Source organism: Panthera leo, chromosome B2 (genome assembly GCF_018350215.1).
Source record: "Panthera leo isolate Ple1 chromosome B2, P.leo_Ple1_pat1.1, whole genome shotgun sequence".
Taxonomy (NCBI): Eukaryota; Metazoa; Chordata; class Mammalia; order Carnivora; family Felidae; genus Panthera; species Panthera leo.
The window spans coordinates 124,818,174-124,834,379 of NC_056683.1; the positions used below are offsets into that span (position 1 = coordinate 124,818,174).

Genomic DNA, 16,206 nt, shown 5'->3' on the forward strand with positions numbered 1-16,206 from the left:
CTGGATGGTGGGTCCTGTTTGTATGAATTACTTTCATCACTACACTGTGCCGGCTTCTCATTCAGGGACCCTGCTGTTCATCCCCATTGTCTGGGACCTCGATCCTATTTCTGTAATTACCCTAAAACTGTTCTTGAAGGGTAAGGTCTTTTGATGGATTATTAATCCAAAATCCTTTGTTTTCCCTTCTTCTAGTCACCCGCCTATTTTTCAGGACCATATTGTTCTAAGCCTCAATTACATGAAGGTCGGGAGGCCACCGAATAACTACGCCAAATGCCACCGGATTGGTGTAGGAGGCCACTTCAGGAAGGTGGCTTCGCGCACGGCCAATAGCTTCGCAGGCCCGCGGTGAGGGCGCCAGAATGACGTCACTCGAAAGTGGCCGGCTCGCGCGGGGCGTGACGTCACGCGGGCGGGCCGGTCCGCCTTGAGGTCACCTGGTGGGCGCGGCCAGGCCGAATCCCCAGTGTCGTCACGGGCGGGGGCGGGGCCAGAGCGTGTCAGCGAAGCCGAATCAAAACAAGCCGGAGACCCGCCTTTTCCCTCCGGCTCGGGAGCGTCTCGCTCGGGTCCCGAGCCCGCCGCGCTCGCGCGGCTGCGAGCCTCGGGTGGCCGCGCGCCGGCTCCAGGAAGCCGGGGAGGGCGCGGCGGCCGGGATGGCGCGGCGCGGGCCGCGCGGCTAGACGGGCGCCGAAGGAGCCGCCGGCCCGCGCCCTCCATTCTCTTCCTCCCGGAGCCGGCGCCGCGCGGGCCGGGAGCGGCCGTGCGGCGGGGAGCCGCCTTCCTTGACGCCGGGCACCTGGACGCTCGCGAGATGCCCAACCCCAAAAGCAGCAAAGGCGGCCGCAAAAACAAGCGCGCCAACAGCAGCGGGGACGAGCAGGAAAATGGAGCCGGGGCCCTGGCAGCGGCGGGCGCGGCGGGCGCGGCGGCCGGGGGGGGCCTGGCGGCGGCGGCCGGCTGCGGAGCGGTGGCGGCGGGCGCGCCGGGCACCGGGGGCGCGGCGGGCACCGGAGGCGCGGGGACTGGCGCCGCCAACGCCGCGGCCGCCTCGGGGGCTGCTGCCGCGGGCGACGCCAAGAACGGTAAGACGGGGCTGGCGGGGCGAACGCCAACTTCCTCCCCGACGGGGAAGGCGCGGTGGCGGGGCCCGGGGCGGCGCGGGCGGTGCGTGGACAATGCGAGAGTCAGGAAGTGCTCACCCCGCCCCTCCGCCCCGCGGCGGCTGTCCCTTCCCGGTCCCCACGCCCGGCGGCGACGACTGATCTGCGGCCCGTGCCCGGGGTCTGCACCGCTCCCGGGCCGAGAACCCGGGGCCGCCTGCGCCTCCGACGCCGAGGGGTGCCCCGGGGCTCGGCGGCGACGGCGGCAGTGCTCCCCTCGGGCCCTGCGGGTTCTGGCGGAGCCGACTGTGTGCTGCGGCCCGTGGGGGAGCGGCGGGTTGGGGGGTGGGGGGAAGGAAAGAGCTGCCCAAGTTGAAAAGAATGATCCGCTTGGAAACTTAGGCACCAGTTCATGCTCCCCTGTGCCCCCCTCACCCACCCCCCTTTTCCCCGCGTGGGGAAGAGCCTCAAATCCCAGCAAATCGGGGTTTGCTGCGGCGACTGCCACAGGTGAAGAGGCCCCGAGACATTTTTACTACAGGGCGTGTGTGTGTGCGTGCTTGTGCGCGCGCGCGCTCTTTAATTCTCTTACTCGCTTGAGGAAGGAAGAGAATCTGAACTTGACTTCCGTTCTCAGACCGGAGTTAAAAAAAAAAAAAAATCATCGTCTGTATGATTCTGTTTCACGGTTTTAGAAGGAAGCCTGCTGCTCTTAGGCAGTACCTTAATGCACCTTTTGAAGGGCACTTAGGGAATACTGAAGATGTGACAGATTGCCGTTGTCACTAGAGAGACACGATTTTCGTTATCGGGTGCCGGCTAAACACTTTTTTCTTACTTGGACAGTTCTTTGAATTCCTCTGGTCAGGCAGTTTTTCAGGGAAGGGAATAGAGGTATATTTTAACGAAGGGATATTAGGAGCTTTATTTCTGACTTTTAACTTGTAGCTTTTCAGCTTTTGAAGCCATTCTTCATGCAGATCAGTCACTTTTTTAAAGAGGCACCTGCACTCAGAAGAGCCCCACAGTGCTCTGAACGTAGGAGATTGAAGTGTAGCCAATTAAGAACAGAACCATAGGCCCCACTGACTGTATCTCCACAATAGTGATGTAGGAAAGTTTTCTTTTTTTCCAGGAACAGACAGCCTAGTTTTGAATGTTTGATAATACAATTTTTGGCCAGACTGTCTTCTCCATCCATGTTCTTTTGTTTTCCTAGCTCTGAACTTCATTTTGGTATTGATGTGGCATAGGGGAAGGAAGGCAGACTGGTGGTTTAGCCTTTTAGAGCTCTGTCTTCTTGGGAAGGTCAGTCTTTCTGACACTTGATTTCCTCGCCTGTAAAATTGAAAAAAAAATTGTATATATTCCATTGGCCCCCCCATAGAGTTATTCTGAGGCTCAGAGTGTTACTTTCTTCTCTGGTTTGCAGTTCTTGTTTTAAAGGCTTGTTAAGCTTTTAACATGCTTAGTAAAGTTTTTTAAGAAAAGTGATCAATGAATGATGATAGCTATCATTCATTCCTTCAAAATATATTAAACACAGTGTTACAAGTACTGTGTTAAGTATGAAAGGGTACAGTGGTAATCAAGAGAGGACATCCTAGTCCTCATGGAGCTCTCATTCCAGTTCTGGTGTACCTTTTTATTTTTTGTCTGTATGAAGCTTCACGATGGCTGTTTACTTATTAATTTTTTTAACTTTATTTGTTTTTTAATTTACATCCAAATTAGTTAGCATATAGTGCAACAGTGATTTCAGGAGTAGATTCCTTAGTGCCCCTTACCCATTTAGCCCATCCCCCCTCCCACAACCCCTCCACTAATCCTCTGTTTGTTCTCCATATTTCAGAGTCTCTTATGTTTTGTCCCCCGCCCTGATTTTATATTATTTTTGCTTCCCTTCCCTTATGCTCATCTGTTTTGTCTCTTACAGTTCTCATATGAGTGAAGTCATATGATATTTGTCTTTCTCTGACTAATTTCACTTAGCATAATACCCTCCAGTTCCATCGACGTAGTTGCAAATAGCAAGATTTCATTCTTTTTGATAGCCGAGTAATACTCCATTGTATATATATACCACATCTTCTTTATCCATTCATCCATTGATGGACATTTGGGCTCTTTCCATACTTTGGCTATTGTTGATAGTGCTGCTATAAACATGGGGGTGCATGTGTCCCTTCGAAATAGCACACCTGTATCCCTTGGATAAATACCTAGTAGTGCATTTGCTGGGTCGTAGGGTAGTTCCTTTTTTAGTTTTTTTGAGGAACCTGCGTACTGGTTTCCAGAGTGCCTGCACCAGCTTGCATTCCCAGCTGTTTATCTTTTTCTCCAAAAGATTAAACCACTTTACAGCTGTGCGAGGAAATACTTTTTCTTAGGCTGGTGATACCCCCTCCTCTGTAAACTTTAAGCTGGTTATGGTGTCACTATTATTACTCTCCTCTGCAATGTCAAACTCAGGTGTATTTAGCACTTTTGTGTCTATCTGTGTGGAACTGTGTATTTCTGATTTGCAACTTGTTTTATGAGGTGAATGGAGAAAAAGGTAAGAACTGGGCCAAACATTGCCATTGTCAGGGTTAGAGAAGACACAGACTTTGATCAGCAAGCTGTATTTTAGGATTCCATATTTGGTTGTGCCATGGTGTGAAGTCTCCATGATCCATTTTAATTTGAAGAACTTGTCACTGCAGTTGGTAACTCAACATGGGTGCTAAGGCCTCTTGTGTGCAAAATTGATAAATAAGGAAATTACAAATATGCGTGTGTGTGTGTGTGTGTGTGTGTGTGTGTGTGTGTGTTTGCCATTTAAAGCTATGCTTTCTAATGTTGGGGTAGAAGTGGCATTGGTGAGTTTTTTTTTATTTTATTTTTTTATTTTTTTATTTTTTTTTTTCCAACGTTTTTTATTTATTTTTGGGAGAGAGAGAGACAGAGCATGAATGGGGGAGGGGCAGAGAGAGAGAGGGAGACACAGAATCGGAAACAGGCTCCAGGCTCCGAGCCATCAGCCCAGAGCCTGACGCGGGGCTCGAACTCACGGACCACGAGATCGTGACCTGGCTGAAGTCGGACGCTTAACCGACTGCGCCACCCAGGCGCCCCTGGTGAGTTTTAAAGGAAGGGGCAACAGATATGCAAACTCTCAAGAATCAGCTGCTAAGGCCCAATTATTTTTGAATTTTAGAATGACATTGATTGCACTATTATAGTATTTCTAAGTATATTTTGATTTTTTTAACTTGTGACATTAGATTTTGCAGTTATGAATATTAGAAATTAAGTGATTATTTTGAGGATGTGCTGGATCTGAATTCTCTTAAACTTTTAAACAGTTCGTTCTCATTGTTCAAGTCAGTTGTGATCTACAAATGCAAACGCAAATTTAATGAAGTTAACAGTAGTTGTCGTTTGTACTTGTTTGGAGTTGATAGAATTGTTTTGTGTCTTGTGGTTCTTGGGCAGGACGGCCACCAGGGCATGGTAATATTAGTTCTTAGTTGTTCACTCTTTGTCAGTACGTGTAAATAGCTGCTTAATGTATAAAAGAAGACTGTCAGGGAAAGCTCGGGAAGCTATGGAATGGTTATAGGGGAAGAAGTTGCACTGGGTGAAGTTGTGCGTCTTGGGTAAGATGAGTATTAATTGTAAAGACTTCGTACCCCTCATAAGTTTGTTAGTGCATTTCTAGATACTGGCTTAGGAAGCTTCTTGCAGGAATTGGAGTAAAAGATGAAGTGCCATGCTCCTCCTACATAGTAAACATCGGTGTACATATTGTAGCGTTTTGATTGTAGGTGGACTAGGTTTGCCAATCATTATTTTTAGGATCTAGGAATCATGCGGTAGATTATTACGATGTAGTTTCATTTTGGAATTCTGGTTCCATTAGGCCACTGCTTTTTTGCTGAGGGCCTAAAATATATGGACCCTTGATCATAGTATGTAGTTTTCAATGGGCCTGGATCCTAAGTCCTTTTATTAATTCCTGTTTTATGTACGACCATGGGTCACCACGCCACTCATTCCTGACTGCCACCAGAACCTCTGAGTAGCTGAATCTGCCTTAATCCATTCCATTCAGCAACACTTACAGTATAAGTATAAGAGAGTTTGTTTACATATTGATTGGCTGTGCATTTGGAAGGCATAGATATAATCTTGGGCAAGTCATTTGACGTCTCCGAGACTCAGTTTCTGCATACTTAAAATGGGATTGTAGTACCTACCCATAATACCGCAAGATCACATATATTACATACATATAACTTATATACTATATAAGTATGTATATGCACAGTGCTTGACTTATAATGTGAGCTTACTAAGTGTTAGTTATTTGCCTTAGATTCTGGAAACAGTCTTTGAAACAGATTTTACGTGTAGGAGTTTTACTGGGAATGCTCTAGCTGGGCAGCGAGGGAAGCAGGATTGAGTAAAGCAAGGAGTTGAACTGCCCTGCAGTTACAACAGGGAACTCTGGAGCTGGGATGCCCTGCAGAGTTATCTTACCTTGAGGCATGGGGGCAGGGCCTTTAAACTCCGCTTCCTCCACTGACTGGTCTTTAGGACTTGGACTGTCTCCTGAAAGAGACAGTATGACCTGGGGAGTGGCATCTATCTCTTGGCTGGAGAGCCTCTCTGGAGAGGCACTCAGCTGAGAGCCTTCTCCGAGTGACGAGTGACGAAGAGCCCTTTTTATTCCTCTAGCATTACCTGTTTCTTCCCATACACCACTAGTGCTATCCACGTAAAACACAGGCGTGGGATAAATAGTTCTCACTACCCTTTAGGATCAGGCCGGGAATTCACTACCAGTGTAACAGGGTTTTGGCGGGAAATGTGCCCTGAATTTCATACATCTTTACAAGTGGGTTTTTGGAACTCTACCTGTTCCCTATAAACAAGATTTGTGTTTTTCTGCATACTTAGGTCAGTGAACACATTTTGTATAACTTCAGGCTTGTAGTTTATTATAAGTAGTTTCTCTTTTTAGGTGTTTACTTGAATTTTTACTATATTTAAATTGTCTCTATTCATCAGAAGAAAAATGAAGAGTGTTTGCCTGCTGTTTATTTTCTTTTCTTTTTTTTTTTAATGTTTATTTATTTTTGAGACAGAGAGAGACAGAGCATGAACAGGGGAGGGGCAGAGAGAGAGGGAGACACAGAACCTGAAACAGGCTCCAGGCTCTGAGCTGTCAGTACAGAGCCCGACGTGGGGCTCGAGCTCACAAACCGTGAGATCATGACCTGAGCCAAAGTCAGACGCTTAACCGACCGAGCCACCCAGGCGCCCCCTGTTTATTTTCAAATCAAGAAATATTTATTGCAGGCCTAAGGTATGTAGGGTACGATTATCATCTTGGAAGACATTTTCTTATTTAGAAGTTAATTTTGTCAGGTGTTTAAAAACACCTGCTACTTGGGGCACCCGGGTGGCTCAGTCAGTTAAGGGTTTGACTTTGGCTCACGTCGTGATCTCACAGTTCATGAGTTTGAGCCCTGCGTCGGATTCTGTGCTGACAGCTCAGAGCCTGGTGCCTGCCTCCGATTCTGTGTCTCCCTCTGTCTTTGCCCCTTCCCCCCTTGTGCACACGCTGTGTCTCTCAAAAGTGAATAAAAATGAAAAAAAATCTGCTACTTTTGGATCTTGTCTTTTGAGATCCACCTTTGTAATGGGGATTGATAGAAAATATTGCCTCATCCATCAAAGATTCATCTTGTGCACTTTGTATATTATAGTAAGAACTTAAAAAAAAATTTTTTTTTAATGTTTACTTATTTTTGAGAGAGAGAAAGAAAGAGAGACAGAGTGTGAGCAAGGGAGGGAGGGCAGAGAGAGGAAGACACAGATTCTGAAGCAGGCTCCAGGCTCTGAGCTGTCAGCACAGAGCCCAATGCAGGGCTTGAACTCACAGAACTCACAAACCGTGAGATCATGACCTGAGGTGAAGTCTGACGCTTAATGACTGAGCCACCCCAGGCACCGCGAGTAAAAACTCTTCTATGATCTGTTAATGGAGGTTTTGGGTACCATCTTTTCTTTATTTACTTCTGAAAGGACCTGAGCTTGAATTCTAAAAACTGAACCTTCAATGTCATCCAAGTCCAAGAATATGTATCATTCTGTAAAGAATTGAAAACAGGAGATAAAACTGGGAAGTCTTTTGCAGCTTAATCCTCCTCTGAATTTACTCCACGCTTATCTATGAACAATTTAAAAAACTTGAAGGCATCAAAAGGAAAACTCTAGGGAAAAAAAAAATCTGATTGATTTTGCTCACGAGCTCTTTGGCATTTTTAAGGGATAGATTTAATTAAAAATATTTTGCTATTTCATTATTTTATCAGTAATAAAATGGCCACTGTGGAAAGAGAATAAAATGGCCACTGCGGATGGGGTGTCTGGGTGGCTCAGTTGGTTAAGTGTCTGACTTTTGGTATTGGCTCAGGTGATCTCATGGTTCATTTCGTGGGATTGAGCCCTGCATTGGGCTTTGTGTGGACAGCGTGGAGCCTGCTTGGGATTCTCTCTCTCTCCTTCTTCCTGCCCCTCCCTTACCTGCTCAATCTTTCTTTCTCTCTCTCTCCCTCAAATAAATAGACTTAAAAAAAATAAAGATGGGGCGAAGTTCTTTGACTTTCTATTCAAACACATAATCTTACCACTTAGATCACCATTGTACTTGTATACTTTTAATATTTTCTCTTATAGATTTTCAAAAGTACATGTATAATTTTTTAAAAAAGAGGATAATCTATTTTGTAACCAGCTTTTTACAGAGGCAGTATTTTGTGGAAATTTAGCAGAGTAGTAAATACACAGGTTCATCACCATTTTAATGTTTCAGTGACTGTATAATATGCCATCATGTGTCCGTACCTTGGATAATTTGATCATTCTACTATTGTTTGACCTTTAGGTTTTTATTTATACATCTGTGGGAGTTATCCAGTTACTTAGGATACATTCTTCCCTGTGGACTTACTGTGTCAAATGATATGCTTTTTAAAAAAATATTTAAATTAATGTATGCTGACAGATTGTCCTATAGAAAAGTTGTGGGAATTTGACCCTGCTCTGGTCAGAGTGCCCTTCCCCCACAGCCTCACCGTCCTGAGTTCTTGTAGTTTTAACGGCATGCTGGAGAATTGCTGCCTAATTCTCAGCAGTAAGAGGGCCCAGTAGGATCAAGAGCCTGGAGCAGATGCTGTCACACTTAAGGGGACTTTCCAAGGCTGCATATGTTTCGGTTGGGGACTTCTGTGCTCTTTAGTGATTTGGTGGCTAACAAGAATTCAACAAGATATCTAATAATGGTGAATGATATTTGAGCAGTTGGTAATAGTGAAGATGAAGGGATAGGCTTTTGAAATTCTGTCTACATCATTTATTCTAATTTTAAGAAATAAGGCCTAGAATTTCATTCATTCATTCATTCATCCATTCACAGTTTATTTATTTTGAGAGAGAGATAGAGAGCATGGGAGGGGCAGAGAGAGAGAGGGAGAGAGAATCGCAAGCAGCCTCTGTACCACCAGCACGGATCCTGGTTGGGGTGGGGCTCAAACTCACAAACCGTGAGATCCTGACCTTAGCCGAAATCAAGAGTCAGATGTGTAACCCACTGAGCCACCCAGGTGCCCCAGGGCTAGAATTTTTAAAATTTTAGTCAAAAAGCATGTGGTCTCAACAGATCTGGGTGCAAGTGTAGGTGGTCCAGTTTACCAGCTAAGTGACTTTGCCATCTAACCTTTCTCAGACTCCCATTTTCCAAATACAACCTTTTGGAGTGTTTATAAAGATTAAGAAAAACAGTGCATTAAAGATCTTGGCTCAGAGCCTGGCTGATATGGGTACTGGCAGTAATAGCGTTATATGTTTTGTGATTTGTTCAACTTTATTCAGTTAGAAAACTTTTTAAAGTATTATGCATTCAGGGGCACCTGGGTGGCTCAGTCGGTTGAGCATCTGACTCTTGATTTCAGCTCGGGTCATGATCCCAGGATCCAGCCCCCTCTGTTGGGCTCTGTGCTGAGCGTGAGCCTGCTTAAGATTCTCTCTCGGTCTCTGTCCCTTTCTTTCTGCCACTCTCCCCTGCTTATGTCTCTCTAAGAAAAAAAAAACAAAACTATTATGCATTGAGAACAGACACTGAGAGACAATAAGATGGTGGTGAAGTGTCTGTGAATGTTAATATAGCAAAAGACTTGTACGATACAGGTTTTTATTCAAGTACTGATTCGATTATAAATGATATTTTCTTCCCTCATCTTCTCTTTCTGATTATTATAGTTTACGTGGAAAAATCAGGTGATTTAGCAAAACAGGGAAAAAAAGTAACAAGCAAAACGTGAATATGGTTACATCTTCCTTTCTTCATTTATTTATTTGTCTCATGTATTGAGTACTATTTGTCAGGCACTGTGTTAGGCTCTGGGATCACAAGGACAATGTGAGGCCCTCGGATTACAAGGACAAAAGAATTGTGCCCAAAGGGTTTATGGTCTGTTTGGGAGCCTTTATAGAAACAAGTGCAAGTTGGTTATTACATGGACTACACAAGGGCAACTATGAAATAAAGAGCTGGAGCTTCTGAGGTGGTAAAAATGTGGATTAAGGATGCGGATTGTATTTGAAGATACAGAGAAGTGAAATGAACATGTGTGGGGTTTAAGAGTAGCTGAAAGGAGGTAAGGAGCTCAGGGTGTCCTTTGGGGATTAGCCAGGGCTTAATATTACTGACATTAATATTAATGTCTCCTCTCTCCAGGCCACAACTAGAAGGTTCATTAGTTGGTGTGCTTTGTTTGCTTGTTGGTTGTTTTGTTCATCTGTGCACTCGGCCATTTCCTAAACATTTATTATGTGCCTGTTGTCTCTTCTATGACTGGAAGTTTAATGATGAATTGTAGTTGAAGACCTCAGATTCTACATCCCTACAGGCTAATGGTGAAGCTGGGACAGAGACCTGTAAACACTAGGAGCATGATAATGTGCTGTGGAGGCCCAGTGGAGAAAATGATTTATTTCCCGGAGGAGGGGACATTTGAACCAAGTCTTGGAGGAAGAGAAGCATGTAGTTCTGAAAGCAGAGGAAAGATGTTTCAAGCAGAGGGAGATGGGAAAGATTGCTGCCAGGAGTTTGTGACTGGTTTGAGGTGCGGTAGTAGGACAGGAAGCTGGAAAGGGAATGGGGCCAGATGGTTAAATCTGGATGTTTTGTAGCCAGTGGAGGACCATCCCTGAGGTTTGTAAGTAGGCACATGGTCAGTTGAACCCGCACAAGGGAATAGCTTGGTTTGTCATCGTAGGTTGTTGACAGGCTTGTAAAGTTGTGTTATAGCTGGGTGGGAGAGACGCTGGTCCTTCCTTGTCTTATGGAGTCGAAGAATGAATCTCATACAGCAGAGAGCGAGCACGGTGATAGAGTTTATTGAGCAAAAGTACAAAGTTCTCAGAGAGTGAGAGGGAGTGAGAGGAGTCCCAACTGGGTTTCCGCCAAAGATTTTTGTCTCTGACTTTTTATTGGGACCTTATCAGGAACTAGATAACAGTTTGTGAGAATCTATTCATGGCACCTAGCATGGGCAGGTCTGGAATGTGTTTGTCCTTTCTTTACCCCCAACCCACCTGCAGCTATATAGCCTTCCACTTGAATCTGTGGAAGGGGCGGGGGCGGGTGGGGGGGGGGGGGATGCTGGTGGCCACTCTGAGGAGTAGGAGGGCCCAGGAGGGCCCAGGGCCTCTACAGGGAGTCTTGAAGCATGTGGTCACGGCTCCCTTATCTATCCCTGCCTACTACTAAAGCTAGCCCTATTCAGTTGTAATTTCAGCAGAATGCTATTTTAGCAATTTTTCTTATTTAAAAATTTTTTAAATGTTTGTTTATTTTTGAGAGAGAATCCCAAGCAGGCTCCACATGGTCAGCATAGAGCCCTACGTGGGGCTTGAACCCACAAACCATGAGCTCATGACCTGAGCCGAATTCAAGAGTTGGACACTCGACCGACTGAATCACCTGGACACCCCAGCAATTTTTCTTTTGATAGGGCTGGTCAAGGATTGTTGGCCCAACTTGCCATGGACCCTTGATTGTGGCTTTTTAGTAAAGCAGTGGGCACACGGGTGATGGTGTTATGGTACCCAAGGCTGCTGTGTGGAGAGTCTTCATTGTGGGCACCAGCATCCAGGTGCTTTCTGAGCCATGCAGGGTTAGCTAATTGAGGTTAATTTAAGAGAAACAACTGACTGCCAAGGGAGTGGTTGTGGCCATCGGAGCAGAAAGGGTTTTTCCCTGCAGGGAGAGTTGTCCCTATGGTTTATTTTTCATACCTTGGTAAAAAGTGTGTATCTCAGAGCCAGGTTAGACTAATTTTCTTGGTTTGTCATTTTATTTTTATCATCATTGGATCAGTTTTAAAACAACCTCTGGTTTGTGGTTGGCTTTCATTGTTTTGTACAAAGTAACCCTGCATGTGTGTGTGTGTGTGTGTGTGTGTGTGTGTGTGTGTGTGTTTGTGTGTTTGTGTACGTGTGTGTGTACGTGTGTGTACGTGTATGTGCACGGGTGCCTAATTCTGTATATTTCAGAAAGCTTCCAGTTCTCAGTGGTTGGTGAGATAGCAACTTGCTTTATTTAATCAACAGGATGTTTTAGTTTGATTGTACTGGAGAGGTTTTTATCAAATGGCAAAGAGTAGTTTTTTTTTTCTTTTTAAGAGTAGTGTTTCTAATGCTCAATTATTATATGTTCTGATTTGTCAGAAGTAGAAAAGGGAAACTTTATTTCTGCCAAATTATACTTACGAGAATAATACTTGAAAATCTAAGAGTTAGAAACAAAAATTAATAGGAAGTTTAAAGAAAAGCGAGAAAACAGGAAGACTTCAAAGAGGAAGTGTTAAATGTTAATTATATAATTGCTTTTGACTGCAATTAATAAGAAAGCATGATTCTCATACACTTATAGGATGTATTTTGTAGATTTAAATTGTCAGTAGGAAAAGCATTTCCTCCATCTTAGGTGTAATAATTGGGGGCCTGCAAATTAAGATGACAGAAGATACATAAACAAGAGAAAAGGCAGATTTAATCACAGGAAAATATGCCACTCAAAGTTGAGGGTTAGAATTTGTGGCTTATATACCATCTTCATTGGTGAAGGGTGGGGAGGGGGGGAGAAGGACATTCATGGGAAGACAAATGAGAGAAGGGAAGAGAAAAAGCACCTATAGAAAAAGAAATAACTTTCTGGAAAGATAAATGGGCCCTTAGAGAATAGATGGGCAACGTGATAGTTTTGTGACAATGTCTGCTTAGGTGTGGTGTGGAGACATCTCTCTGGTGATAAGAGTCAGTCTTCCCTGATTGCTCCTAGGGAGGGGACATAAGTCGATTGAGTTCTTTGAGAGGCTCTGCTTTTAGGCAGATAAGAGATTTCAGGAACTCAAATGCTTGCAGCTGAAAGCAGTTTTTAGGCCACAGTGGCACATTCTAGATCTCTTCAAAATATTTTGCAGTTCAGATCACATTACCCCCCGTAATAGCAATTGTAGGTAGTCTGATAGCGAAAGACAGTGTCATAATTCAGGGTTTCTGTGTTTTATTTTGTTAGAAATTTATTAGAAATAGATGGTATTAAGGCATATGCCTTCATAAAACTGATAAAAAGGATAAGTTTAGGCAAAGGTTAGCAGGGTATCAAATTGTTCATAGTAAGGGAGCTGTTTGCCAAACTTAAAATGTATATTTTTCCCTAGAGATGAGTATAAGTTTGATACTTCAGATCATGTCCTTTCAAGTTATGAAAGTGTCTCAGGCGAGTCTTTTGACGCTAATACTGAAACTGAATCACAAACTCTATTTTAGATTTCTAAATGAGCACTCTTAAATGTGATCATTTCAGTATAATATTTAGTAGAACTCTATTATGTTACAACTTCTTATTAAAGTGACACATTATTTGTTACACATGCCTGACAAAGCTCAGGGTCTGGGTAGAAATGCAGACTGGGGAATGTACAGAATCAAGTTCTGACTATTTTTGATTGGCAGCATGTGCAGTTGGTAATCTGAGAGGCTGAGCCTAAGATGGTTTGAGATGGTTGTTACTGAACAGGCACAGTGCTGCTGCCAGAAGCCACGGAGGGAGGCTGGCGTTGAGAAACGGGAAGTGTCTTTTGTGGGAGAGACAGAAATGCATGCATCTAATGTACGGGGCAGCTCCAAGAACTATTCCAAATGGTTTCCAACCCCTCGGATCTCTTTTTATCGGGCAGTGCTTACGTATTGCAGTACTGTTAGCTCTGTAATGATACAGTTCCACTATATAAGGCATTTAGTTGTACATGTGCAGGTGATGTCTTGCAGTACAGAGCAAGTTAGGTGAGATTCCTTGGGTGGTAGGTGTGTTGGGGCTGCAGAACCCATAAAATCCACAGAAAGGAGAAGCAGCCGCTTCTAGGTATAGGAACAACGATGACACCACAACTGCCCTTTATTGAGTGCTTTCTAGGAGCCAGGCTCAACACCCAGCAGTCACGAGTCTGCTTTTGAGGATGAGGACACTAAGCTCCAGAGATGGCCTCTTTCCCTTTCTGCCGAAAAGGCATGTTTGGGTTAAAGAGATGTGCCTGGCCCCAGTGCCACAGTGTGATCCTATGTGATATTGGACGCACATACATGTGCATAAATAATGAACAACTTTTTAAGTAGAGGACTTAAACTCAGTAAAAAAACATCAAGGAAGCAATAGGGCTGTTTATATTACTTTTAAAATGCCTTATGCTTATCATTTGGGTACTTGAACTGAAATTAAATCTGTGAAACAAAGCACTTGACCAAGGAAGCACTTAGCTCATACATTTTCCATTCATGGGGATCTGATTCCTTCTCATTATGACAGAAGGATTTCCTGGTGTTGGAATTGTGGAGGTTGTGAACACTTGAACTCACACTTCCTGTTCTCAGTGGATCACAGCTCATAACTAGGATGTGATTATCTTTAGGCTAAAGTCCTAAGATGTGGGATCACTGGTCACAAGGCATGTTTTTTTTTTTTTTTTTTTTTTTAATTTTTTTAATGTTTATTTATTTTTGAGAGAGAGGGAGAGAGCGTGAGCAGGGGAGGGGCAGAGAGAGAGGGAGACAAGGAATCGGAAGCAGGCTCTAGGCTCCGAGCTGTCAGCACAGAGCCTGACGCGGGGCTTAAACTCACGAGCCGTGAGATCATGACCTGAGCGGAACTCGGATGCTCATCCGATTGAGCCACCCAGGTGCCCCACGAGGCATGTGGTTTTTAAGGTTTTGATACAAGTTGCCTAACTGCTGTCTAGAAAGAGTTCAGCAGTTTCCGCTGACACTGGCCCTGCATATGGTGTTCCTTTCTTCACATTCCTCAACATGGACTTTGGTAACCATTTTCATCTTTGCCAACCAGATCGTTGAAAAATTACAGCTCATTGTTATTTTTTTAATGTTTATTTATTTGTTTAGAGAGAGAGTGCCTGTGAGCAGGGGAGGGGCAGAGAGAGAGGGACAGAGAGAATCCAAGGCAGGCTCTGCGGAACCCGACTCAGAGCTCGATCTCATGCACCCTGAGATCATGACCTGAGCTTGAAAGCAAGTTGGATGCTTAACTGACTGAGCTACCCAGATGCCCCATTTGTTGGATTATCAGTGAGCGAGTGCCTTTATATGTATACTGCTCATTTGTGTTGTTTTTTTCATTCATTTCACTAATGGCATATTTGTGTTCTTACTGATTTGCAGAAAGTTTCTGTATATTAAGGATACTTTTTTTTTTAATGTTTATTTATTTTGAGTAAGAGAGTGTGCACAGGGGAGGGGCAGAGAGAGAGGGAGAGAGAGAACCCCAGGCAGGCTCCACGGTTGGCAGCCCGACTCGGGGCTTAATCCCAGGAACTGGGAAGTCATGACCTGAGCTGAAATGAAGAGTTGGTTGCTTAGCTGCCTGAGCCACCCCAGCGCCCCTCAGGATACTTTTTTGAGGTACATTTTCCTTGGTTTATTATCTTTTTGCCTTATTTCAGGTGTTCTTGCTGGTTAGAAATGTTAACGGTTTTGTATGATCACAGAACATCCACATAGTGAGAGAACTCAAGAGAAACGTATTGAGTGAGGAAGTCCCACCTGTGACTTGTACTTGTGGGAAAAACATTGTGGGCGTGGTGGAAGGGTAATGACTTGAGTTCATTTGGGTATCCGTGCACAGCAGTGCTCTTACGTTAGTGAGGTTCTGTTTCCTTTTTTGTGTTTAATTTTTGAGGCTCTGTTTCACAGAATCGGTCGCAGTTCCTGCTGCCCTCCCTGACCCTCCACTTCCCTGATCACTACTGTCCAACTGACAGCTGAGCTGTGGTGCTCAACACCTGTCGCTTCTGGCGCATTTCTGAAATGCGGTTCCTATCCCTGCTCCACAGGACTTTGAAACTTGTAGATAAAGGCACATTATTTACTACCTCTTCTCAAGAATAAACCTGCAGACTTGAGTTCTCTTTGGGCTAAATTGCCCATAACTTCTTCGTTTTTCTTTTTTTTAAAATTATTTTTTAATGTTCATTTATTTTTGAGAGACAGTGTGAGCCGGGGAGAGGCAGAGAGAGGAGGAGACTCAGAATCCGAAGAGGCTCCAGGCTCCAAGCTGTCAGTACAGAGCCCGACGCGGGGCTTGAACCCACAGACCGTGAGATCATGACCTGAGCTGAAGTTGGAAGCTTAACTGACTGAGCCACCCAAGCACCCTATCCCCTAATTTCTTTGTCATAACAAACTGAAATGCTGAGTCATGAAAGTTCTCATTTTTCTCTTTGTGACACTTGGATTGAAATGACATTTGCATGTTAATGAAATGAAGATAGAGCACTCAGTTGAACCAAAATTTATTTGCACCTCCATGCATTGTGCTGATCCAGTTAGCCCTTGTGCTTCTCAGATGTCTGTGATTTGGAAGAGGTTCCCAAACTCAGTGCTTGTTCTACAGAGTGTGAGGTTTGAGAGACAGGTCATAATTTGCGATCTGGCATTTCGCAGGACCAAGTGAACTTTTCTCATCTCAAATGTT

General features: G+C 44.4%; 1 protein-coding gene across 1 annotated transcript in view; it reads left to right on the forward strand.

Moving 5' to 3' along the window:
• The first annotated feature begins 571 nt into the window (after positions 1–571).
• Positions 572–16,206, forward strand: part of HECA (hdc homolog, cell cycle regulator) — a 50,531-nt gene continuing 34,896 nt past the window's right edge. Inside the window, exon 1 of the mRNA XM_042939960.1 lies at positions 572–1,088. Coding sequence (XP_042795894.1) covers positions 818–1,088 — 271 coding nt within the window. The 5' untranslated portion in view covers positions 572–817. The remainder of the gene's footprint in view (positions 1,089–16,206) is intronic.